The following is a 27,333-nucleotide window of genomic DNA, read 5'->3' on the forward strand; positions in this document are numbered from 1 at the left end:
CCAGGACAGTAAGAGCTGTTACACAGAGAAACCCTGTTTTGAAAAACCAAAACAACAATATATAAAATAGAACATATATATATATATATATATATATATATATATACACACACACATATATACACACACGTATATATGTGTGTGTGTGTGTGTGTGTGTGTGTGTATGCTAAAGAGATGGCTCAGTGGTTAAGAGCACTTGCTATTCTTGCAGAGGACTAGGATTTGATTACCAGCACCACAAGATGTCTCAGAGCTGTAATCCAGTTCCAGAGGCTCTGACACACTCTTCTGGCTTCCACAGGAACCAGGCATTCGAGTGGTTCACAGACATGTTTGTGAGCAAAATACCTACGCATATCAAATCAAGTCAAATTCCATGATTCTTTTTAATCTACAATTTCTATTTTGGCTCATAGCTGCTGTATTTCCTGACTTGGCACATTTGATAGTTTCCGTTTAATGATTTTTATACTGGATGACATCTTCATGGAAGATTCTTTGTTTTTTTGGAAGATTCTTTAAAAAAAAAAAAAAAAAAAAAGATGTATTTTATGCCTGTGTGTGGGTCTGTGCGGATGAATGCTCGTGCCTACAGAGACCAGAGTGTCAGACACCCCCAGAGCTGGTCACAGACAGTTGTGGACTGTCTAGTGTGGGTGCTGGGAATGGAACTTAGATCTCCTGGAAGATCACTAGATGTTCTCTTTTTTTTTTTGAGACAGGGTCTCACTATGTAGCTCTGGATGTCCTGAAATGCAGAGAGAGATTCACATGCTTCTGCTTCCCAAGTGCTGGCATTAAAGGTGTATGCCTCCATGCCTGGCATGATTCAGTCACTATCTGTCTATCTATCTATCTATCTATCTATCTATCTATCTATCTATCTATCTAGGTTTTTCAGAGACTATTTCTCTGTGTATTCTTGGCTGTTCTGGGACTCCCTCTATAAACCAGGCTGGACTGCAATTTAGAGATTTGCCTGCCTCTACCTCCAAGTGCTGGGATTAAAGGTGTGCCCTGCCACTGCCCGACTTACTGTCCATTCTTTACTGCTGAGCCATTTCTCCAGTCCCCACAGAATATTCCAGATGCCCCTTCCTTAGCTGTTAGTGTAGGATCATCTAGCTGTGGCAGAGACTCTGGAAAAGTCTGTGGCTGGCCAAAGGGTTTTGTCATAGGTACATCCTCTCCTGCTCAAAGGTTTGTGGAATGCTACCTTTGTCTTTCAAATTGAAAAGCTTATTAGCAGGTGCTGGGCCTAAGCCAATTCTATATTAATTTTTACAGGCATATGATATGTCCTTTGATGAAGGACTGCATACTTTTTTTTTTCCCCAGACATGGTATTTCTGTGTTACAGCCCTGGAACTTGCTCTGTAGACCAGGCTGGCCTCGAACTCACAGAGATCCACCTGCCTCTGCCTCCTGAGTGCTGGGATTAAAGGTGTGCACCACCACCACCCGGCTTTCTTTTTCTTTTCAAAAATTATTTATTTATTTTTATTTTATGTGCATTGGTGTTCTGCCCACATATATATCTGGTGTTTTGCCTGAATATACATACATCTGTGTGAAGGTGTTGGATCCCCTGAACTGGAGTTACAGACAGTTCTGAGCCACCATGTGGATGTTGGGAATTGAACCCGGGTCCATCTGGAAGAGCAGTCGGTGCTCTTAACCTCTGAGCCTCAGAATTTTTCTTTTTCATGTTGAATCTGTTCCTTGAACTCTCTCTCTCTCTTTTTCTGGCTTTTCGAGACAGGATTTCTTTGGGTAGCCTTGGCTGTCCTGGAACTTGCTTTGTAGACCAAGCTGGCCTCGAACTCAGAGATCTGCCTGCCTCATTGACTGGCTACCTCTCCTTTTCCTTCTTGCCTCTTCTCCTCTTCCCTTCCTTCTTTTTATTTTATTTTTGAGGCAGGTTCTCAAAAATGAACCCCATCTCAAAAATGTACCCCACAAAAATGGGTACGGAAAAAATGGACCCAGTCCAACTTTGTATTCATAATGTAGCCCAGGCTAGCTATGAATCCACAGTAATCCCACCTCTGCCTCTTGGATGCTGAGATGATAGGCATCTGCCACTATGCCTGGCTCTGATATTGGATTCTTCTTCTTCTCCTTCTTCTTCTTTTGGTTTTTTGAGACAGAATTTTTCTGTGTAGTTTTGGTGCCTGTCCTGGCTCTCGCTCTGTAGACCAGCTGGCCTCGAACTCACAGAGATCCGCGCCTCCCGAGGGCTGGGATCAAAGGCATACACCACCACCACCCAGCCGGTTATTGGATTCTTAAAGCAAAAGGAAAATCAATTGTTTTGATTTGATTTTTAATTTTTATTCTTTTTTTTTTTTTTTAAAAAAAAAACCCTTCATTTAAAATTTTTTTAGATTTATTTTTTTCTTCTGTGTGTGCGAGTGTTTTGCCTACATGTATGTCTGTGCCCCACGTGTGTGATGTATCCGTGGCTGTCAGAAGAGGGCATTATATTCCCTGGAACTGGAGTTACAGATGGTTGTGAGTTGCCATGTGGGCGCTAGGACCTGAACCCGGGTCCACTGGCAGAGCACTGGAGGACTTAACTCCTGAGACTTCCCTCCAGCTAGATTTAATTTCTAAATTGTGAAGATAGACAGCAAGTGTGGATGAGTTGTTCAAAACTGGGCAGGAGAACACCACGCTGTGCCTCGCTCTCTGTTACTGTGTGTTGACTAGACTGACGGATGGTACACAATGCTGTGGAATAATCCTTTTGTACACTGTGTGAATATATGTTGCTATGATTGGTTTAATAAACAAGCTGACTGGCCAATAGCTGAACAGGATAAAACTAGGTGGGAAACCCAAACTAAGAATGATGGGATGAGCAAGGGCAGAGTCAGGGGAGACACCAGCCAGCCACTGAGGAAGCAGGACATGTAGAAAATGAGGTAACAAGCTATGAGTCACGTGGCAAAGCATAGATAAGAAATATGGGTTAATTTAAATGTAAGAGTTAGCTAGTAACAAGCCTGAGCAATTGGCCGAGCATTTATAAGTAATATTAAGTCTCCGTGTCTGTTATTTGGGAACTGGTGGGCAGGACAGAAACTTGCACCAAAACTGCATTCCTCCACCACGTACCAGCTAGGGAATGAGCAATGCTCCTGTACAGTATCCTCCCGTCTTACTTGGAGGTTTCCCTTCACCCTCAACTCCAGTACCACCTACTCTCCAAGTTCTACCTGGTTATGGCTCATCTTCTCTCCTGTCTACTTCCTCCTCCTCCGATTCATCCTCCGTCCCTCCCTCCCTTTCCGTCCTCTTCCTTCTTCTTTCCCCCCCCTTCTTTCTTCCCACTTCCTTCCTTCTTTCTTTTGTTTGTTTGTTTGTTTATGAGGCAGGGTCTCTCATCATAGCCCTGGCTGTCCTGGAACTCCCTCTGTAGCCCAGGCTGGCCTCAAACTCACAGAGACCCGCCTGCCTCTGCCTCTCAAGTGCTGGGATTCAAGGCGTGCATGCGCCACCATGTGTAGCCATGCTTAGTATTTTTTTGTTTGTTTTGACACTGAGTCTCATGATGTAGCCTAAGTCAGCTTTGAACTGTGTCCTGCCTCCACCCCCTCAAGAACTGTGCTGCTACACTCTATAAAGGTTTGTATCTAAACTGAGCGGAAAAACTAGAAAATCAGGCAAACTAATTGCGTCTCTCTCCACTGGTTTTGGGTTACAACTTTTCCTATCTGTCACCTGTCAACTGACCGTTTGTGTGTTTTTTTTCCCTTTGTGTATATGTGTGTGTGTGTGAGCACAACATTCAGGAGTCAGTCTGGTTCTCTCCTTCCGCTGTGGAAGGCTTGATTTGGGGTTGAGCGCTGAGCCATTTTCCCAGTCCTCCATCTTCTTTTGTTGAGACAGGGTCTCTCACTGAACCTGGAGCTCACTGATTGGCTAGACTGACTGGCCAGTGAGCCCTCCTGTCTCTGTCCCCTTAAGCACTGAAGTACAGGCACATGCTTCTGTGCCTGAGTACTTGCCCTGGCAAGTAGGGATCAGGTGTTTCTGTTTGTGTGGCAAGCACTTTACCAACTGAGCCATCTCCTCACTCCCTATTAGCATATTCTTAATCAATTGTCCCATCCTGCCCCCCACCCCCGAATGTTTCTTAGACATCAAGAGTAAGGTAATTTGGAGGTTGGGCATTTAGTTGAACTGGGAGAGTGCTTGCCTGGTGTGTATGAAGTCTTGGGTCCTCAGCACTGTATAAACCGGGCATGATGGTACCCTGTTGTGATCCTAGCATTCAGGAGGTGACACGGGATGATTCAGGGGGGATGATCAAGGTTCAAGGTCATCCTGAGCTATGTAACAAGTCCCAGAGAGAACAGCCTCACTGTATGAAACCCTGTCTCAAAATATCAGAGAGAGAGGGAGGGAGGGACACACACACACACACACACACACACACACACACACACACACACACACACACACACGAGCGATAGAGAGGTGGAATGGCAGATAGATAGAGAAGCTAAAATAAGTAAAGCAAATTGATCTCTACTTGATGAACCTAGCTTCCACTCACAATGCACACACACACAAAATAATAATAAATACTTCTTTTCCGTTCACCTCAGGCCTCCGGGAAAGGCATTTGGAGAGTGGCCAACCCATTCTAGCCTTTGGCCTTCATTGCAAACCAAGCAGTGCCTTTCCATTGGGGCACGAGTGCTGTTCAAGAGCTTGCACAAACAGAGTTGAGAAATAGCACTTTTGGAAAGGTTGTAAAAGAGGCAAAGGACATGGTGACTTGTCCTCGGAGGTGGAAGCCCTTCAGAGTGGCCTTGGGCGGTTTCCCACTGAACTCCGGAAATGGAGGCGGCAGGATCCTGTCTCACTAGGCTTCCAGTGAGAGAGTCACTGTAGGAACAGCGGACCTAAGGACTGTCCTCTTCTACTTGGCATGTTAGACTTTTTGCTGCTCTGAGCAATGCCTAATAGAAGCCATTTGAAAGGGGTGGGGGTGGGGACAGCGGGCAGTGGTGGTGCATGCCTTTGGGAAGCAGAGGGAGGCAGATCTCTGAGTTCTAAGCCAGGCTGCTCTGCAGAGTGAGTTCCAGGACAGCCAAACATACACAGATAAACCTTGTCTCAAACAAACAAACAAGCAAATATAATTGTTTAGTCTCTTTACTATTTATTTACTTTTGAAACAGGGTGCCAGGGTTCAAACCTAGATCCAGATCTTTGTGCTAGGTAAAGCATTCTACCAACTAGGTCCCATCCCAGCCAAACTCAATCTCTTCAGTACCTAGTTTTCTCATCTTGACAATCAGGGTGTGGTGTGGTGGGATGTAGTTTGTACTCCCAGCTCCTTGGGAGGTTCAGACAAGAGTCATATTTTAAGCCAGAAGTTCAGAGCCAGCCTGAGCAGCCTAATAAACCCCTGTCTCAAGAAATAAAACAAAATAAGATGGAAACAAAGAGTAAAGTAAAATTAAAGGATGAAACCACATGTTCCCTAAGGTAATTTTTTTTCTTTTCTTATTTTTTTCAAGGCAGAATTTCTCTGTGTGGGCCTGCCTGTCCTGGAACTCACTCTGTAGACCAGGCTGGTCTCAAACTCAGAGATCTACCTGCCTCTGCCTCCTGAGTGTGCTACCACGATAGCCCTATAACATGTTTTGGTTATGTTCTCCTGTAGGCAGAGTTTTCCTGTCCCGGCAGTATCTTTATTAGCATGGCACATTCACCTCCTGCTCCCTCTGCATCTGGCTGGCAACTCCTGACTCAGCCCTTCTCCTTCCCAGTATTCTCGATTTGGCTTTCCCATCTAACTTTATCCTGTTCCTCTATTGGCCAGTCAGCTTCTTTATTAAACCAATCACAGCGACAAATCTTCACAGTGTACAAAATGATTATTCCACAGCATTATCCCCCTCAACTCTTCTCAGATACTCTTTATGCTCTCTATCTACCTAACTTTGGGACTTTTTTTTTTTTTTTTTAACATTTTCAGACCAATTTGTGTTGCCCAAAATATTCTTAGCTGTGTGTTTTTTTGTTTTTGTTTTTGTTTTTACTCTTTTGGAGGGCCTGACACCCAGCTCCCAAATAAATCCACACATGAAGGCTTATTCTTACTTATGAATGTTCGGCCTTAGCTTGGCTTAGTTTCTAGCCAGCTTTCCTTAACTTTACCAGTCTATCTTTTGCCTCTGGGCTTTTCCCATTGTCTTACTTCTATGAATCTTTACTCTTACTCCGTTGCTAGTCATGTAGTTGGGTGGCTGGCCCCTGGAGTCCTCCCCCTTCTCTGGCTCCTCCTATTCAATCCCTCTTCCCAGATTTCTCCTTCTATTTATATTCTCTGCCTGCCAGCCCCACCTATCCTTTCTTCTGCCTTGCTATTGGCTATTATTCTTTATTAGACCATCAGGTGTGTTAGACAGGCACAGTAACACAGCTTCACAGAGTTAAACAAATGCAACATAAACAAAAGTAACACACCTTAAAATAATATTCTACTACATCACCCAGAGGTCAGCTTTGGACTACAAACTGCTCAGGATAATTTTGAGGTGGCTAGCTGAGATGATCCAGCCTCACAGACTACTCTAGCCCAGACTTGAGATAAGCCCTGCACTTTCCCATAACACAGAGACTGGACAATAAATGATACAGCTAGCTCTCCCAGGACTTAACAATTAACCCATTTTTTTTCTTTTCAGGATCCCCTAAAATTGCTGTTGCCCCCAGACAGCAGGAAGTAATTTTTGTTTGTTTGTTTTTTGAGACAGGGTTTCTGCCTGTAGTTTTGGAGCCTGTCCTGGAACTCATTCTGTACACCAGGCTGGCCTGGAACTCACAGAGATCCACCTGTCTCTGCCTCCCGAGTGCTGGAATTAAAGGCATGCACCACCACCCGGCTGTGCCACCACTGCCTGGCGCAGGAAGTAATTTTAAGAACATGAAACCCACATTCCCAAGAGGTGGGGTGGATAGTTTTCAGTCTTTGAATGGGTTATGGATATTTGTCATTTTGTTTAGGGTGGTTGATTACAACTTGTTATTGGTAATGCTTTAGAAAAAAGCTGAACAAAGGAGATTAGATTCAGAGTTCTTATTTTGAAAAAGGAAAAAAAAAAGAGAAAAAAGGGCATATAGAAATGATAGGGTAAGCTGGGCAGTGGTGGCACATGCCTTTAATCCCAGCACTTGGGAGGCAGAGGCAGGCATATCTCTGAGTTCAAAGCCAGGTTGGTCTACAGAGTGAGTTCCAGAACAACCAGGACTGTTTTATAGAGAAACTCTGTCTCAAAAAAAAAAAAAAAAAAAAAAAAAAAAAAAAAAAAAAAAAAAAAGAAAAAAGAAAAAAAAAAAAAGAAAAGAAAAAAGAAGAAGAGAAAAAGAAAAAGAAAGAAATGATAGGATAAAGGGTAGATTATTGAATCTACTCTGAAAAGAAAAAAGGGGGATATAAAAATGATAGGATAAAAGGGTAGATTTTTGAATCTACTTTTAAAAAGCAATTACTTGTTCTAAATATTTTACATTAATATGGATCTTTATAGATTGATACAAATTTGAGATTTTTTTTGTTAGAACATACTGTACATACATTTGTAATCCTGTTCAAGGTGTTTTACCTATACATCTCATTTAACAATGTAATGCAAATTGCTAGTCCTTGAAAGTTATTATTACAAACTCTTTAGGATAATAAAGAAATGCAGGTTAGTAGTTAGTCACCTATTCTAATTAAACTTGTAGTCTTGTTAGGTATGTTTTCAAGCTCAAACAGATAATTTTTGGTAAACAGGTGGCTTTCAAACACTTCAGAGGTTTTAACAACATAGGTTCTTTTTTTTTTTCCTGTTATGACAATGAGATGTGTCTGCTCCTGGCAGCACCAGTCTACTTCAGAGAACATGATGAGCATCAAAGAAACTCCATATGGAGTTTACTTTCTTTGTGGCAAAAGCTAGCCACTGGGCAAGAAAATGCCCTTGCCTCGACTGTTGACAGTATGCTGTCCAAATGGGACAAGCAGGACACAAAAGAAAATGATGGCTGAACTTTGCCGAGAAGGTAGGACAGCCCTTCAGAAAAATTCTGCTTCACAGATAAGTCTGTCTGATATTCTAGGTTTGTAGGCTGAAGATGGATGCCCTAACGTTGCAGAGGAACCTTGGGTGACTATCCAGGCAGCCAGCTGTTTCTGTCATTTCTCACCTTTTTTTTTGAAAGTGGCTTGTTTGCACTTCCTGCTTACTCAGGTAATATTATTTCCTTCTCAGGTCTCTGATGGAGTTGAAGACATTATAGTTTCAGTTATAGTTTTCCTTGTTACCAGATTCAGAAAAGAAATTTGCAAGAGGTCTAAAGTGTGTAAGGTTGAGAGACATTAAAAGATAGTTTGGATAATGCAAGTTAGACTAGAAAGTGAATTAGGTACAACCTTTTACACTCACCAAAATAGGATAGATAATGAAATATTTTCTCTGAATTTGTCAAATGTTTATGGACTAGACATTGTTGATGTATTTATTGCCTGTATACATTATATATAGTTATTGTACTTATTTATATAGTTTTTCTTATATTAGTTATAATCTTTTTTTAATTTTAGACAAAAAAGGGAAAGGTGGTGATATTTTGTTTGTGCTCTAAGGAATAAAGCTTGCATGGAGATCAGAGTGGGAAGCTAGCCACGAATTAACCATAGAGACCAGGCAGTGGTGGCACACACCTTTAATCCCAACACTTAGGAGGGGGAAGCAGGAAGATCAGGAGTTCAAGGCCATTCTGGGCTACTTGAGATTGATCCAGTCTAAAGAGAAACAGAGCCAGGCAGTGGAGGCTCACACCTTCAATCCCAGCATTTGAGATCTCATGCCTTTGATCCCAGTACTTGAGAGGAAGAAGCAGGAAGATCAGGAGTTCAATACTACCCTGGGTTATCTGAGATTGATCCAGTCTAAAAGAGAAACAGAGGCAGGTGGTAGAAGCACATGCCTTTAATCCTAGCACTAGGGAGGTGGAGACAGGAAGTGATATGGCTGGGCAGAGAGAGGAATATGAGGTGGGAGGAGACAGGAGCTCAGCCCTTTTGATCTGAGTTGTTGTGGATGTAAAAGGTGACTTTGAGCCGGGCGGTGGTGGCGCACGCCTTTAATCCCAGCACTCGGGAGGCAGAGCCAGGCGGATCTCTGTGAGTTCGAGGCCAGCCTGAGCTACCAAGCGAGTTCCAGGAAAGGCGCAAAGCTACACAGAGAAACCCTGTCTCGAAAAACCAAAAAAAAAAAAAAAAAAAAAAGGTGACTTTGACTAGCTCCTTTACTTCTCTGATCTTTCAGCATTTACCCCGATATCTGGCTCCTGGTTTTTATTATTAAGACCAATTAGGATTCACACGACACACAGGTTTGGTGGATACTGTCACAACTGCCAGGAGTTGCTATGCGCAGCATTTCTGCTGCGTTCAGATGTTTCCTTGTGGCCATCCACTGCCTCTGGCTCTTACACTCTTTCCTCCCTCTCTTTTTCAGTGATCCTTGAGCCTTAGTCATGGAAGAATGCTGTATATATATTCCCTTTAGGGCTGAGTGTTCAGCAGCCTCTTATTTTCTGTGTCTTGGCTAGTTGTGGGCTTCTGTGTTAATAATAATTTACTGCAAATAGAAGCTCAAAGGAGGGTTGAGAGAGGCCTTGATCTGATGGGCATATATGGAAAGAATATGCATCTTGCCCTTCTGCTTTCTTTCTGTTTTTGTCTGTCTGTCTGTCTCTCTCTCTTCAGTGCTGGGTACTAAATCCAAAGCCTTCCTTGAACATAGTAGACAAGTGATATATCTCTGAGTCATTGCTCTGACCCCTCACTGGGGCATCCTAGGCAATCTCTACCACTAAGCTACATTCATAGCTCATTTATTTTCTTTTGAAGTTCATTTCACCTGTGTGTGATATGTGAGTGTATGAGTGATGGCACGTGTATGTCATAGTGTGCATGTGGAGGTCAGAGGACTACTTTTGGGTCTCTTCTTCCACTGTGGGTTTTATGGACCGAACTCAAGCTGTTAGGCTTGCACAGTGTCTGAGGGTTACTGTTGCTGTGAAACTCCGTGACCCAAAAAGCAACTTGGGGAGGAAAGGGTTTATTTGGCTTACACTTCCCCATCACTGTCCATCACTGAAGGAAGTCAGGTCAGGAACTCAAATGTGGAAGGAACCTGGAGGCAGGAGCTGAGGCAGAGGCCATGGAGGGGAGCTGCTTATGGGCTTGCTCCTCATGGCTTGCTCAGGCTGCTTTCTTATAGAACCCAGGACCACCAGCCCAGGGATGGCGCCACCTACAGTGGGCTGGGCCCTCCCCCATTAATCACTGATTAAGAAAATGCCCTCCAAGCCGGGCGGTGGTGGCGCACGCCTTTAATCCCAGCACTCGGGAGGCAGAGCCAGGCGGATCTCTGTGAGTTCGAGGCCAGCCTGGGCTACCAAGTGAATTCCAGGAAAGGCGCAAAGCTACACAGAGAAACCCTGTCTCGAAAAACCAAAAAGAAAAAAAAAAAAGAAAATGCCCTCCAGCCTGATCTTATGGAGGCATTTTCTCAGTGAAGGTTCCATCCTTTCAGATACCTCTAGCATGTGTGTCAAGTAAGATGTAAGACTAGCCAACACACGCCGTAAACACCCTTACCAGCTAAGTCATCTCATTGGCTCATAGCATTCCATTTCTACTCAGGACATGTGGGTGTAGAATGAAAAGTTACTCAGCAGGGGACTATGGTGAAAATAGGCATCATGTGAATGGCTGGATTTGTGGGGCCTTTTCAATGAGAAAACTCTACATTTCTTTTCTTTCTTTCTTTCTTTCTTTCTTTCTTTCTTTCTTTCTTTCTTTCTTTCTTTCTTTCTTTTTTAAACTCTACATTTCTATGACCTTCATTGTGCTGGTTTTCTATCACTCTAACTTGAAGAAATCAGCTTAAGGGAGGAAGGGTTCATTTTGGCTCATGATTTCAGAGGTCTCAGGCCATGGCTGGATGGCTCCCTTGCTTTGGAGTGTCGAGATTGCTGAACACTGTAGCTGGATTTCGTTTTTTGGGCTGCCAGCTCACAAAAAATGGCACGGAGACTTATTATTCATTATGAAAGCTTGGCGTGTAGCTTAGGCTTGTTTTTTTTTTTTTTTGGTTTTTAGAGACAGGGTTTCTCTGTGTACCTTTGCGCCTTTCCTGGAGCTCACTTGGTAGACCAGGCTGGCCTCGAACTCACAGAGATCCACCTGGCTCTGCCTCCCGAGTGCTGGGATTAAAGGCGTGCGCCACCACCGCCCGGCTGCTTAGGCTTGTTTTTAACTAGCTCTTATAACTTAAATGAACGTGTGGCAATGTGACTCGTGGCTTTTACCTCTCCTCCTGGATGTCTGTTTTCTCTGCGTCTGCTGGCGACTCTGCCTTTCTTCCCCAAGACCTTTCTATCCTCAGAAGTCCCACCTAACCTTTTCCTGTCTAACTATTGACCATTAAGTCCCTTACTAAACCAATCATAGTGACGCATCTTCACGGAGTGTCAAGGAATATTCTACAACAGAGCACCCTGGGAGAAAGCCATGACGGGACAAAGTCGCTCACCACAGGGCAGCCAGGAAGAAGAGAGGGACAGGCAGGAGGGGATCAGGGGGAGGCATACTTTTCAAACCCACTCCTCCAGTGACCTACCTCCTCCAACCCGGACCCACCTCCTCATAGCTCAGTTAGTATGAGTTTATCGGTGGATTAACCCATTATTAAATCAGTACCCTCGTTACAGCCAATCATCTCTCAACAGTGCTAGCATCTGGAGACCCAGCCTCCTCGAGGAACAGTCTGTATCCAAACCGTAGCACTGGAGTCTTCCTTTCCTTCTGTACGCCACCTGTAGTCATCACCTTCTGACATGGATCCCAGTAATCTCCACCTCATGGTAGTTGCTGTTAATTGTGATCTCATTTCCCTCATTAGTGTAGGTAGGTCAGACCTGCTTGCCTGCTTGCTTCTAAGCAACATAATAAACAAAATCGACAGTAGGTCATTTTGATGATTTGATTACAACAGGCTGAGGCTTCTGTCTGGCTCTCTGTCTTTCTCGCTCCCCACCCTCTGCTTGCTTGTTCACATTGAGGAGACAAGCTCTCGTGTTGGGAGGACCAGATGACTAGGAACCGAGGGTAATTTCACAGCCACTGCTATTGCCCCACTGAGACCTATAACTGTCCAATCAATGAAGAGGTAGGTTGTACCGAGAGTGTATGAGCTAGCTTTGAACCTGGTTCTTCTGCAGGTGGACCTTAGGATCATGGTGTTAGCCAGGCAGTGGTGGCGTCTGCCTTTAATCCCAGTACTCAGGAGGCAGAGGCAGGAGGATCTGAGTTCGAGGCCAGCCTGGTCTACAGAGCAAGTTCCAGGACAGCCAGGGCTACCTAGAGAAAACCTGTCTCCGAAAACAAAAACAAAACAATAAAAAGAGCATGGTGTTGGAAGGAAGCCCTGACGCAGGGGGCATAGGTAATTTGTTGGTTCCTGAGAGCTTGGTCCCCAGCTGGTGGATCTGGGGGTGTGTCTTTGAAGAGAATACCAATAACTTAGTCTGTCTTCTCTCTTTGCTTCTATCCACCAAGAAGTCAAGAATCTCTTCTACCATGTGCTTCCACTGCCATGATGCGAGTGTGTGGGGCTGAGCGACCATGCACTAAGCCTCTGAAACCATTTGCTTGATAAACGCATCCTTCCTTAAGTTAGAAAGTCAGGCATTTTGAGCACACTGAGGAAAAGTCATTGTAGGAGACATTGCCCTGACTCTCCAGCTCTGCCACCTCCTGACACTCGATATAGATGCTGCCATTTTCCTTCCCTGACACAGTGTCCGGAAGTCTCCTCACGTCCTCCCTCCAACAGAACTGATGCCAGCAAAGTGTCTGGGGTGTTCATCTTTTTTGTTTGTTTATTTGTTTGTTTGTTACATTTGGTTTGGATTTTTGAGATAGGGTTTCTCTGTGTAACAGCTCTGGCTGTCCTGGAAGTCCCTTTGTGGATCAGGCTGGCCTTGAATTCACAGAGATCCACCTGCCTCTGCCTCCTGAGTGCTGGATAAAATAAAGGTATGCTCCACTACTGTCCGGCTGTTTTTAATCTTTTTTTTTTTTTTTTTTTTTAAGGGAGATGAACTGTGTCTTCTCCGCAACCTTGAAGAGTTGAGATTCTGGGTAGCTGGGAGAGACCAATGTCCATAAGATCATTATTTTATTGTTTTTTATTTATTTATTTGTTTGTTTGTTTTTAAAGATTTATTTATTTATTATGTATACAGAAGTACAGAAGAGGTGCCAGATCTCATTACAGATGGTTGGGAGCCACCATGTGGTTGCTGGGAATTGAACTCAGGACCTCTGGGAGAGCAGTTGGTGCTCTTAACCTCTGAGCCATCTCTCCAGCCCCTATTTGTTTTTTTATTGACACACAATCTTATGTAGCCCAGGCTGGCATCAAATTCACCGTGTAATTCAGAATGACCTCAAACTTCTCATCCTCCTGCTTCTCCCTCCTGAGTGCTGAGATTACAAATATGTGCCACCACAGCTGGCCAAGGGACTAAGCTTTGAACACATGATTTTGAGGCTGACACATCGGAAACCTAGAGAAGGGAACATACTCTTGCATTATCACGTGGCTTTCTATGACAGTTAAGTATAATGTTAATGTGGTCACATTTGAGTCTAGATTTAACCAAGGCTAATTTTCAAATGACAAAGCAAACACAGACTTTTTTTTTTTTTGAGACAGGGTTTCTCTGTGTAGCCCTGGCTGTCCTGGAACTCACTCTGTAGACCAGGCCGGCCTTGAATTCATCTGCCCGCTTGTGCCTCCTGATTGCTGCGATTAAAGGTGTGCACCACTGCCCAGAGAAGAAGGCTGTTCTAAATGCAGACCTATCTTGGTGGTCAGCCTACTATCCCTGCCTGGTGGGTTAGGATTGTTGAGGTCAGACTGGACCACATATGAATGCCAGGCCCTTCTGACTACAGAATAAGACCCCGTTTCAAAATAAATAAAATAAATAAACGAATAGGCAAGCGGGCAGGTATTGGCCATGGTGGCACATGCCTGTAATTCCAGCACTTGGATTGGGTGGAGGCAGGGGGATCAGGCAATCTTCCTAAAGATCAGCCTCAGCCTCATAGTTAGTTTGAGGACAGCCTGGGCTACATGAGTCATTTCTTGAAAAAAATAACAAAAATAAACAAACGGAAAACCCCTAAATAAGTAAACAGATAAAAATGAGAATCTGATTTTTTTTTTTTTTTTTTGAGACAGGGTTTCTTTGTGTAGCTCTGGCTGTCCTGGAACTCACTCTGTAGACCAGGCTGGCCTTGAACTCACAGAGATACTCCTGCCTCTGCCTGCCGAGTGGCTGGGACTAAAGGCATGTACCATCACTGCCTGGCTAGATATTTTTTAAAATTACTTTTATTTATTATTTATTTTGTGTGTGTGCATGCATCTATGTGTGGGTGTGAATGTGCCGTGGTATAAATGAGAATCACTTCCAGCCACCTGATGAACGGTCTTGCCTGTCCTTTGGGAAATGTTTGTTGTTATTTCTGTTTATTGTAGTTTTTCTTTTACTTTTTAAAAAATTTTTATTATGTATAGTGTTCTGTCTAGAGATCTGGTGCCAGATCTCATTACAGATGGTTGTGAACCACCATGTGGTTGCTGGGAATTGAACTCAGGACCTCTGGAAGAGCAGTCAGTGCCCTTAACCTCTGAGCCATCTCTCCAGCCCTTTTTTTTACTTTTGTTGTTTTTGAGAGACAGTGTCATGTAGCCCATGTTGACCTCACTCTGTGGCTGAAGATGACTTTGAACTCCTTCTCCTCCTACTTCCCACTCCTTTCCTCTCCCCAATCCCGGGATTTCAGGTGAGAACTACCATATCCAGCTGAGAAGATCCTGTAATTCTAGCTACTTGGGAGGCTAAGACTGAAGGATCATGGATTTGAGACCACTCTAGGCTACTTAGGGAGACCCTGTCTTAAACCAAGTAAGCAAGCAAGCAACCATGCAGATTTCATCATAAAGACTACCTAGAGTACACGGGCATGGTGGTGCATGCCTTTTAATCCCAGCATTTGGAAGGCTGAGACAGGTGGAACTTTGTGAGTTCGAGGCCAGCCTGGTCTACAGAACGAGTTTCAGGACAGTCAAGGCTATTATACAGAGAAACTCTGTCTCTAACAACCAAAACAAAAACCAAACAAACAGGGCTGGAGAGACGTCTCAGTGGTTAAGAGCACTGGCTGCTCTTCCAGAGGACCTGAGTTCAATTCCCACAACCACATGGTAGCTCACAACCATCTGTAATGAGATCTGGCACACAGGCAGAACACTGTATACATAATAAATAAATTAATTAATTAAACAAACAAACAAACAAAACACACACAAACTACTTAGAGAATTTTGCTTAAAAAAAAAAAACCCACACATTCCTAGGCCTCTCCCCTAGGAATTACGTTTTAAATTGTATGTGTAATAGTTGTTGAAATACAGAGCAGTTAAGTTTTGAGTGTTTATTTTAGGCAATTGGTTCTGGAAGATTTTTAATCTCACCCAGTGCTGTGTTTCATTTTCACCCATGGAGAGGATTAAGGTAACAATAGGGAGCATTTACTGAACACTCCCGTGTGCCAGGTGCCATGCATCTAATCCTCCTTAAGCCCTCTAGGTAGGTGGTACAGCCCTCCTAATTTACAGATGAAGACAATGGGTAGAGGGAGCAAGAAGCCTGCCAGACACACAGCTAGTGAAATGTGGGGATCCCAATCCATGCTCTTAAGCAATAGGACACTCTCTGGGATTACAGTGGTGAACCACTGTATTCAGTTCTTCAACTATTAGGTGCACAGAAGCTAACCTTTTTAAAGGAACCATTCATTTAATCATTCATTCATTCAAAATCTACTTACTAGGTCCCTACCCTTTGGCCAGATCCTGTCTTACTGACCTATATAGTAATTAATGAAATAGAGAAAGAATGCCCATCTGGGGGACTTAAAATATAGGGAGGGATATAGGAGAAAAAAAAACAAGATAAATAAATATAATAGGTATTTGGTTTTTTTTTTTTTTTTTTTTTTTTTTTTTTTTTTTTTGAGACAGGGTTTCTGTGTGTAGCCTAGGCTGTCCTGGAACTTGCTCTATAGACCAGGCTGGCCTTAAACTCACAGAGATCCGCCTGCCTCTGCCTCTTGAATGCTGGGATCAAAGGTGTTCGCCACTACCACCACCACCCAGCCCAATCCTCTATGTATATTAGATCATGGCACAGGGGTTTCAAGGTTTGTTTGGGAAACAGAGTCTCTTAGTGTAGCCCAGGCTGGCACTGAAATTAAAAGCTTCCTGTTTTATCTCTCTTGAGTTTAACTATGACTTATAGACTGTATTCACATCAATGAAATAATAACAGAACCCATTACCTCTCAAATAAGAAAATAACACTGGTTTCCTGTCCTTAGGCCATTTCCCGATGGGACCTGGGAGGCCTTGGACATTCAGACTCTAGCCTAGCTATTGTCACATTCAAGACTCTAGCCCATTCTAGAGCTTTCTAGCCCTGCTATTGTTACACCTTAGGGTTATCTCCAAAACTCTGAGTGAAAAGCATGGAATTCTAATTCAGCAAATCAAGTCTGAGGCCACTGAAGAAGCTTGCAGGAAACTTTCTGGGACTTTTGTTCTGGAGCAGGGGTTGAGCCGGCAGCAATCTCTGTCTTTGTACAAACACAGGGCTATCGGATAGAGTATTCTAAGGAAAAGAAGACAACTCAAATACAAAGCTGAGTTTGTCAGAAAATACCGCACATCTCCCAGCGTCAGTGAAACAGGGAACGGGGGGGGGGGTTGGGGGGGGTTGGAATGAGGCTGTTTGTAGAGTGCTTCCTTAGCATGCAGGAAGCCCTTGCTTCAATCCCCAGTGTTACATAAACTGGGTACAGAAATGCATATCTATAAATCCATCACTAGAGAGGTGGAGATGGACAGTCAGAAGTTCAAGGTCATCATCAGCTATATGGTGAGTTTGAGGGCAGACTTAGGATACATGAGACCTGACTTTAAAAGAAAAGAAAAGAAGAAAGAAGAAAGAAGAGCAGAGGGACCTTGGAAGCAGTAGCGAGTCAGGTGTGGTGGTGCATACCTGTAATTCTACCCTTCTGCCTGCTAGTCAAGCACTTTACTGCTGACTACACCCCTGCCAAGGTCTCCTGCTTTGTCTCTTTGGCTGTCCCTGCTTTTGAAATGGCACTTTCTTGATCTTTAGAGGAACTGGCCGGTCCTTCATAGAATGTAACCTATCGAAAAGCAGTGTCTCTGCCTAAAGCTTCTCCAGATGGCATGGAGTGGGAGAATGCCCAGCAAGAGGGACACCCCACTATCTTGTAGCTTTTCTGCCCCCGACCCTTCCCCTCCTCTTCGAGTACCTGAGTCCCTTTAGATGGTATTTTCAGGGGGACAGTGACTTCTTATCTTCTGCTCTTTTTTTTTTTAAATTTATTTATTATGTATACAGCATGTATGACTGCAGGCCAGAAGAGGGCACCTGATCTGATTACGGATGGTTGTGAGCCACCACGTGGTTGCTGGGAATTGAACTCAGGACCTCTGGAAGAGCAGTCAGTGCTCTTAACCTCTGAGCCATCTCTCCAGCCCTCTTCTGCCCTTTTGTTGTTGTTTGGTTGGTTGGTTTTTCGAGACAGGGGTTCTCTGCATAGCCCTGGCTGTCCTTGAACTCGATCTATAGACTAGTCTGTTTATCATCTGCTCTTAAATCCTATGATACTCTCTCCTTTATTCCAAATATTTCCTCCCATATATATTTAAAAAGTTTGTGTGTGTGTATGTGTGTGTGTGTGTGTGTGTGTGTGTGTGTGTGAGAGAGAGAGAGAGAGAGAGAGAGAGAGAGAGAGAGAGAGACAGACAGACAGACAGACAGACAGACAGACACAGAGAGACTGTTTACATACATACATGTCTGGGTGAATGTACTTGTTTGTTCATGGAGGTCAGAAGAGGGCATTGGATTCCTCAAAGCTGGAGTCACAGGCATTTACAGGTGTTTGGCTTGAGGCACACACCCCAACACCTAGCGAGACTACCTTGTTTCTAAGTCACAATGTATGAAAGTGATGGGATATCATTTCTCAGATCATGTCACAACAGAAGACTCAGTGTGGAGAGATGGCTCTGCTGGTAAAAAATGCTTGCTGCCCAAGCTTGAGGACCTGAGTTCAAACCCCTGGCACCTCTCTAATGTGGTTGTATATGGCTGCACCTACTCATAACCCTGGCACTGCAGGTGGGGCCTGGCAGAGACAGATGGATCCTCAGAGCTTGGCCAGCCACAGATTCAGTGGGAGACTCTGCCTCATGGAAGTAAGCTGGAGAGCCATTCACAGCGAATTACACTCAATGATCTTGTTCGTCCCCACACATATGTGAACACACACACCAATCAATCCTATCATTTTTAAAGAGTCTCATCTCAGCCAGGCGGAGGTGGCGCATGCCTTTAATCCCAGCACTCGGGAGGCAGAGGCAGGCAGATCTCCGTGAGTTCGAGGCCAGCCTGGTCTACAGAGCGAGATCCAGGACAGGCACCAAAACTACATGGAGAAAACCTGTCTCGAAAAACCAAAAAAAAAGTCTTATCTCCTCCCTTCCCTCTCTCCCTCTGTTTCCTGGAGGTTTAACTCAGAGGCTCACACATACACTCTGAAAATGCTCGAATGTTCAACTATGGCTCTCTTCTCTTTAACTGCTTACTATGCGGGAGGAAGCCAGCTGCATTTTCTGGAGGTGCAAATTGGAACTGTTGCTACTGCCCAGCAGCCAGAGAGGGCCTGCAGCCTGCTAACTGCCATGGAGTAAGCCTGAAAGAGGACTCTCAGGGTTTGAGATAACTACAGCCCTGCCTCATATCTTGATTTGATCCAAGGCAGAGGAGGAGAGGAAGACAAGGAAGAGAGGGAAAGGTAGGGACACTCTCCGCTGGAGGATCACACTAAATTGCATCCAGATTCCTGACCCAAAGAAACTGGGGGGGAAAAAAGTTTATTGCTTGCTTAAAGCTGCAAAAGATTGGGGGTGGTTTGTTACCTAAAGTTGTATAATTAATTGAGAAAGATTGCTTATTAATCAAAATCACTTTGTAACAGCCCCCAAAGGTTGAGAGATCCACTGGGGCGAAAGGTAGCAATCTCCAGAAGCAGCTTGTTTCTTCATAGACACAGATGCCCTTATATGTTGTTTTTCCTTTCCAGTTTTGGCTACCAGGAAACTCAGAGTCAGTTATGGCTCAATTTTAACAATTGTGCAAACCCCTATGACCTGCTTATCTGTCTTCTCACATCTCCCCTTTCGTTTTCTTCTGATTTGCCCTTTTCCATATCTTGATTTTTTTTGTTTATTTTTATCCTTTTTGTATGAATTATGTTAAAGCCATATCAAATCCAAATTATAGAGAAGTATTCATGAACCCATTTAAAAATAGGTTTTTTAAATGTAAAAATAGTTTCGCATATTTAAGAAAAAAAGTTTTTCACATGTTGAACGCAAGATGACTGGAGGTGGTGCCTGGGGAAGATCATGTCATGCAAACGTGTCTCTGGAGCTCTGGAGCCATTGGTCAGGGATAATTTGGATTGGATAAGAAATATCAAGTGATAACGACGAAAAAGAGGGGGAAAAGGGCAACTGACTGCTACCAGGGGCCAAGGGCTTGCCCAGTCACGCACAGTAAGAGCATCTTTGAAATCGATCCCTTGCAACAGCCTCCTAAGGCTAAGCCAAGCCACCTCGCGCCTCACCCCTTCCCCCGGCCACACCCCTCAACTCCCCTGGTGGCGCCTCTGCCCCCTTCCAACAACACATCAGAGGTTTGGCGCTCCGCCCCTCCCCTCCGCTCCCGCCTTCTCCGCCCTACTTTACTCCGCCTCTTCTTTGACCGCTCCCTCCAGTCTGATGCACCCTGCCTCAGTCCCGCCCTCCACTTGCGCCACGCGGCCCTGGCTGGTTGAGACCTCCGCCTCTTCCCCGCCCGCGCGCTTCCGCCCTACACCGCCCCTTTTAAATCAAACCACGCCCACTGCCCCAGCCACGCCTCCCGCCTGCGCCGCGCCAGCCTCCCCGCGGTGGCGCGCTCCGCCTCCTCCCGCCACACTGAGGTGCGCTTTCCTCGCCCCGCCCCAATGCCGGCCAAGCCCCGCCCCTCCCCGAGCCCTTTCCCTCCCCTCAGACCCCGCCCCCCGCATGCGCCGCACCGCCTCCCTGGCGGTTGCGCGCTCCGCCCCTCCCTCCGTGCCCGCGCGCGCGCCCTCCCCGCCCAGTCCGCCTCACTCCTCTCGGGGCGGTTGGGCCGCGCGCCTGTGGGGGCGGGGCCCGGAGGAGGCGACCGAGCCAATGGGGCGCGGCGGTGGCGGTGGCGGCGGCGGCGGCGGCGGAGGCGGTGGCGGCAGCGGCGGCGGCTGGGTCGGGCCCCGACGGGCGGCGGCGTCTGAGGTGGAGGCGGAGGGAGGCGGCGGCGGCGGCGGCGGCAGCGGCGGCGGCGGCGGAGGGGGGAAGATGGCGGCGCCCGTCCTGCTGAGAGTGTCGGTGCCGCGGTGGGAACGGGTGGCCCGGTATGCAGTGTGCGCCGCCGGGATCCTGCTCTCCATCTACGCCTACCACGTGGAGCGGGAGAAGGAGAGGGACCCGGAGCACCGGGCCCTTTGCGACCTGGGGCCCTGGGTGAAGTGCTCCGCCGCCCTGGCCTCCAGGTAGCCCGGCTTGAGTGAGGGGAGCGCGACGCGGGCGGCGGCGGGGGGCGGGGAGCGCGCGGGGAAGCTCCGGCTTGAGGGAGCAGGGCCCGGGCCGCGACACGGACGGCGGCGACCGGGGGGGGGGGGGGGCGGCGGCCGAGGGCAGGCCGCCGGGATGAGGTGGCACGGTGCAGCCGGGAGGGCGCGGGCGCGTCCTGGCCGGCGTGACTTGTCTCCCCCGTTGTCGCCGCGCGAGGCGTGTGAAGACCCCGGTGCAGGGATCGGCGAAGCCAGTGTCCATCCCCGGGGTCCTTGGACCTCTGCTGCCCCGGGGCAGTGTGGCCGGATGTACGCTCTCGGGGATGGCTTTCCCTACCACCCTCCGGTTGTTCAGGACAGGTGTTTTCGGTGCTCAGGCCTCTTTGTACTCCCGTAGAGTTACAGAGACTTGGCAGCCTTCTGGAGGCGACAGTGACATTTGCGGGTAGACACGCATTTGACCCTACTCTGGAAGAGGAAGGTACCAGCACTTAATCTATCTGATTTATTTCTTGGGTTTTTCTCCCTCGTGGATTTCATGAAGTGTGCCCAGCAGGGGGAAAATGGCCAGAGTTTGATTCTACTTTAAGTTTTGTGTAAAAGATGAGTATGTTGTGTGTAGTGAAGATGTTTGAGGCACCTACTACGATGACTTTTATTTTGAGATGCACATTGTCCTGGAACTCATCTGACTGTAACCACCGAAGCTATTCTCCTGCCTCAGTCTCATGAATGTCGGGAAATACAAGCATGCACCACCATGCGTTACTTAGAATGACTTTTAAGTGTTGCTGATCAGTATTAACCGGATAATCCGCAAAAGATTAAATAAGCACAATTTTGCCAAGCTGGTTTGTTTGAACAGTTTTTGTTTCTTGAAAATACAATTGATATTTTTTTCTGTTACATTTTATTTAGTGCGTTATTTTTTTTTTCCTAGTATATTTCCAAGTAAATGACTTGGGAACATTATTTTACACTTTTTAAAAAGGCTTTTTTTTTTTTTTAAAAGGGTAGCAGTCATCAAAAACAGCAAAAGTGAAAAGAATTATTGCAAAATTGATAGTTTGTAATTTTAGTAGAGACTTCCTACCCCTAATATTTGATTGTTGTTAAGAGTGCTTACATTTCACTACATTTCTTTCTCTCCTTTTGATAAATTGCTAGGGAGACAGAAATATACAGCTTACCAGTTTATTTTGCCCTCCATATTGGTGGAGGAATATTTGAACAAGCTATGGTTGGAGTTTCTCCTGTATTTATTTGCAAACTTAAGGCTGTTTATCTTTTCCACTTAGCCCTTTTCATGAACCAGGTAGGCTGTCTCATTTGCTTTTAAATGGAATTCCTGTACCTTTTTACTTGAAAAATGGTTGTCATTATGGCCTCATTAAACTTTTTTTTTTTTTTTTTTTTTTTTTGTATTTTGAGACAGGGTTTCTCTGTGTATTCCTGGAGATCCTGGAACTCACTTTGTAGATCAGGCTGGCCTTGAATTCAGAGATCTTCCTGCCTCTGCTAGGATAAAAGGGTGTATCATCATGCCCAGCTCTTTAAACATTTAAAAATGCATTGAGGATGTAGCCACCAATTTACGTTATAGAATGTATCAGTGTAACAAAGAGCTCACAGGAGTTTATTTTCATCCAGGTTAAATCTTCTTAGACTTACTTCAAACACTTTGAGAACCACTGAGTATATCTTGCTTTTATTGCTTGTATTTATGTTGAGCGGGAGCACACCCAGTTGCGGTTGATGGACAACGTGTAGGAATCAGTTTTCCACCATATGGGTCCTAGGGACTGAACTCAGAACATTAGGCTTGGTGGCAAGCATCTTTACCAGGTGAGCCATCTCACTGGTCCCACTGAGTATATTTTATGCATACATTTTTTTTTTATGTTCTTTGCACTTTTGGAAAGGGTTTTTAAACTTAAATAACACCCAAAATTTGTTGAATGGATAAATACCGAATACAAATACAAAACACTAGATATTCTTATAGTTAATAATGTACCACAAGAAAAAAGTTTTCATACATTTTGTTTTTTGAGACAGGATCTTACTTGGTAGTTCTGGCCAACTTTGAACTCAGAGCTGTCCTATCTCAGCCTCCTGAGTACTGGGATTATAGCCTTGCATAAACAATTGTCCTGTCCTTGTTTTGTTTTTTAATAAGACATGATTAAATGATATTTAGTAACATCAATTAATGAATGAACATTATTTTAAAGTATATTAGACTAAAAATCTCTCTATGTCTATCTCAGAGGTACTAGAGATTGAACACAGAGCCTGACCAATATTAGGCAAACTCTTCGTTACTGAGTTTCATCCTAGGCCTACTTATTTATTTTAGTTTTTGTCAGAGCCTTACTATGTAGCATTGACTGGCTTGGAATTCAGAGATCTGCTTGCCTCTGAATCCTAAGTGCTGAGATTAAAGCTTTATGCCACCATGCCCAGCATTGTTTCTTAAAATGGGTTTCATGTAACCCAAGTTAGCCTCAAACTTGGTATATGTTGCAGCACAAGTTGAAGCTGGCTTTGAACTGAGAGCCTCCGCTACTAATATTCTGAGATTACAGGTATGCATCATCATGCCTAGCTTCTATATCTCTATAATATATAAAGTGTGATTATAGTATGTTGTGGCTGATGTTTAGTTATATAGTGATGTATTCAAATATCTTAAATTTGTGTTGAAGAGATGGCTTGCTAGTTAAGAGCATATACTGCTCTTCCAGAGGATGAATCCAATTCCCAGCACCCATAGTGAGTGGTTCATAACCACCTGTAACTGCAGCTTTGGGGAATTCAGTGTCCTCTTTTTTCTTTTCTTCTTTTTCTTTTTTTTAAAATGAGTCTTTTGCCTGAAAATACATATATACACTACATGTATGCCTGGTATCTACGAGGTCAGAAGAGAGTGTTTGGTCCCTGGACTGGAGTTACAGGCATTTTTGAGCAGCTCATGTGGGTGCTGGGAATGAAACCAAAGTCTTTGCAGAAATGTGTGCTCTTAATCACTGAGCCAACTCCAGACCCTTTTCTGGCCTCTGAGGACACCTGCACATATGTGCACATACCACATAAACACATACACATAATTAAAAATAAAGACTTTAATATTTTTAAATTTGATGCTTGCCAAAGGATAGGAAAGAAGGCATTCTAATAGGACTAAATATATCCCATATATAAAACTATTTTCAAGAATTAGCTTTTTTACTATCTTGAGGGGTGTGTGTGTTCGCGCGCGCGTTCGTGCGAGTGTAAGTGTTTAATGAAGATAAGGGAATTTAGACTGTTTGCTTTAGAGACTGATTTTCTTTTGGAATTGGGTAGTATAAACATCTACAAGATGCTCTTGACAGTATGGGAAAGCCCTTAAATGAGGCACTATTAGAGACTTCACATTAGTTCCTTTGGTTTGAAAACTGAGTGCCAGGTCGCAGTAGTATTAAAAGACAATGTTATTTTAGCAGACAAAAGCTTGAGCCCAAGAGTTAGTAGAATGGATGGTAAAGGAAGTTAACAGGGGGTTGGGGATTTAGCTCAGTGGTAGAGTAGCAAGCGCAAGGCCCTGGGTTTGGTCCTCGGCTCTGGGGGGAAAAAAAGGAAGTTAACAGAAGAGAAAATTCCTGAGCAGTTATTCCTAGGAATTGCTTAAATCCACTTTATTCTCATTTCTCAATTTCTTAATTGAAATAGAATAAAGTAGGCATTAATATTAGACAATCTTGAGGTCTCTGTGTCTAAGGCCTCTAGTGTTTTGAGAAGTATAATTACATAACAGAGTAGTGCCAAGCTTTTGGATTTCAAAAGAGACATTGCCCCAAAGTTCAGAGGCAGCAGAATTGCCAGTAACAGCAATAGCAATGGAACCAGGCATGGTGGCACACACCTTTAGTTTCAGTATTCATGAGGTCGAGGCAGGGGGATCTCTGTGAGTTAAAGGCCAGCCTGGTCTATATAGCAAGCTCCAGGACAGCCAAGGTTACCTAGAAAGATCTTGTCTCAATAAACAAAAAATAGTTATGCTACTGTCTGTCACCATCATTGGTTTGTTTTCCGGTATTTATGCCTTTTGAAAGAGTAGAATCTTAAAGTAACAGATCTTTACGTTGAATTATTTACCTTTTATTGAAATGTTTACATTAAGCATTTAATCTCCAGTACCACAGAGAAAGGACATAGAAATGTTCTGTTTCTTTGTCAGAGTTTTAGACATGATGAGGATCACGGAGGTAGTGGTAGGTTAAGATCAGAAGCATGGCTTCTAGAGTACCAGTTTAGAGCCTCCCACTTCACCCCCTTTCTTTTAGAGACAGGTTCTCACTATGGCCCAGGCTGGCCCATGAACTCATCATTGATCTCCTGCCTCTGTTTCCCTAGCAGTGGCTGTGTACCACCACCACGCCTAGTCCAACTACTTAACAAATTTAAACAAGTTTTCATCATATGTTCTGACCCACCTCTTGTTTTTCGATAAGCGTTATTTCTACCACTCTGTACTTTAAGTGTTTGTATTTATATCAGTGAAACATGAGTAACTGCTAGTATGTGAGAAAACTCCCTAATTTAATGAATTCGAATGAATTTAAGAAACAGATTGCTGTGTTGCCATTGTGTCTTGTAACAAATCTCAGAAGGAGCTTAAGCAAAAAGAGGGATAGAAAGACTCACAGAGTGAATGTGGGTGGCCACCATGTAGTGAAGATGTCAGTATTTACAGGGCGTGCTTGCTCTCTGCTGGGCAATATCTAAACTTTACATATATTATCCTTGTAACAGTCTTTTAAGTTTGTTAACTCATCATTGCTTTACAGATGAGAAACTGAGGCACACGGTGTGAATGAAACTCATTCCAGAGAGTGGAATAGCAGAGGCCTGACTAATGCAGGCAGCCTGGCTTGGGACTCCAAGCACTTTACTATTTTTAAATCCTTTATTATTATTTATGTGGAGGTTAGAGGGCAACTTTGTGGCAGCTTTTCTCTTTCCACCTTTACAGGGCTTCTAGGGATCAAGCCCAGGTTGTGAGGCTTGTTCAGCAACAGCTTTTATCCATCTCATTGGCCAGGTTATTGCTTTTACCTCTGTTTATTTTTATTTTCTGAGATAGGGTCTCACTATATAACCTTGACTGACCTAACCTTACAATCTTCCTGCTTCATTCTCAGGGTATTGGGTTTACAGGGGTGTGCCACCATGCCTAGCCTTTTACTATGACTTTAAATTCCATGTAGATGGGATACTGATTTATAGTGGCACCCATATTAGCAAAACGAAAAACATTTATGGGAAGTGTTGACATTTTATCATAGAAATGCTTGGAGAAATGCCCAGGGTTTTAGGATAGCTTTTTACCTGTCTACAGCAGTCTTTTTGGAAAAAACAAGGACATTACTAAGAAGGTGTGGTGTTCAAGAAGTAAGTTCCTGGAGTGTTTGCCCTCTCAGCCTAGATCTGTGAAGGCCTGCCATTCGTCACACCCAGTGGTTAACAGATACTCCTGAGGACTTAGGAGGTTCACCCAGTGAAGAAAGAGAAAGGAATCTAGGCACCTGCAGGGAAGGGGAAGGTTTGAATCTGTGTTGGGGCAATCCAGTGGTTCTCCACCTTCCTAGTGCTGTGACCCTTTAATATAGTTCCTCATGTTGTGGTGACCCCCACCACCATAAAATTATATTCATTGCTACTTCGTAACTGTAATTTTGCTACTGTTACGAATCGTAATGTGAGTATCTGTTTTCTGATAGTCTTTGGGGGTTTCGACCCCTAGGTTGAGAACTACTTTCTAAGGGATGAGTCTTGTAAACACAGAGACAGGGTTGGGCCTTGGTTGAGCAGGCTCAATCACTAGGTAGAACTAAGACTTCACATGCAGTTGTTTCTGTGTGACTAGAAACAGCTCCAGAAAATGGCATTGGGAAAGGCATGAGCATTGGGAAACTGGTCATTAAAGAATAAACAGCATGTGTTGTCTTTGGATGTGACAGACCTACCTCAGTTAGGTAAGGACTGAGATCTAGAGCTCCCAAAACCAGACATTCTTTCTACCGTGTTCTTGTAACAAACTTGAGCACCAAGTCTTCAGTTTTTCTCCTATAAAATACTTGGGCAAGACTGCTAGACAGATATATATCTAAAATTCATTCCTCAGAGTCCTTGTTCGGTGTCAGAATTTCACAAGTGTTTGATTCCTGTTTTAGTGTTTTAACCTTAAACACTGTAGGCATTTACATAGGCTCCAATGCATTACCATGCTAGCCTTTTGACGTATTGGGAACCACTGATTTGTACTGCCAGGTTATCTCAATAGACCTGTACCGAGTTGGGGATAGCACCGGTCTTCAAAGAGTGCATGTCATGTCTTATGAAAGCATTTATATAACACTGAAATGACAAAACTAGAGATGAAGGAGGCTTAGTTGCTGCAAGGAGTTCGTAATGGAAGCCAAGAGGTGGTGT

At 44.4% G+C, this 27,333-nt stretch overlaps 1 protein-coding gene across 4 annotated transcripts in view; it reads left to right on the forward strand.

Moving 5' to 3' along the window:
* The first annotated feature begins 20,603 nt into the window (after nucleotides 1-20,603).
* The window catches only part of Vkorc1l1 (vitamin K epoxide reductase complex subunit 1 like 1), a 45,805-nt gene continuing 39,075 nt past the window's right edge, over nucleotides 20,604-27,333 (forward strand). For 2 of the 4 annotated variants that reach the window (XR_005089813.1, XM_028870167.2), the window contains exon 1: nucleotides 20,606-20,835. Coding sequence is in view for 3 of the 4 variants with exons in the window: in XM_028870167.2 (XP_028726000.1) it covers nucleotides 20,642-20,835 (194 nt within the window). In the remaining variant the exon portion in view is untranslated. Of the gene's footprint in view, nucleotides 20,836-27,333 lie in introns of all 4 variants that reach the window. The other 2 variants (XM_028870168.2, XM_037198276.1) reach the window with 2 other exon arrangements.

The sequence above is a fragment of the Peromyscus leucopus genome, chromosome 23, assembly GCF_004664715.2.
Source record: "Peromyscus leucopus breed LL Stock chromosome 23, UCI_PerLeu_2.1, whole genome shotgun sequence".
Classification (NCBI taxonomy): Eukaryota; Metazoa; Chordata; class Mammalia; order Rodentia; family Cricetidae; genus Peromyscus; species Peromyscus leucopus.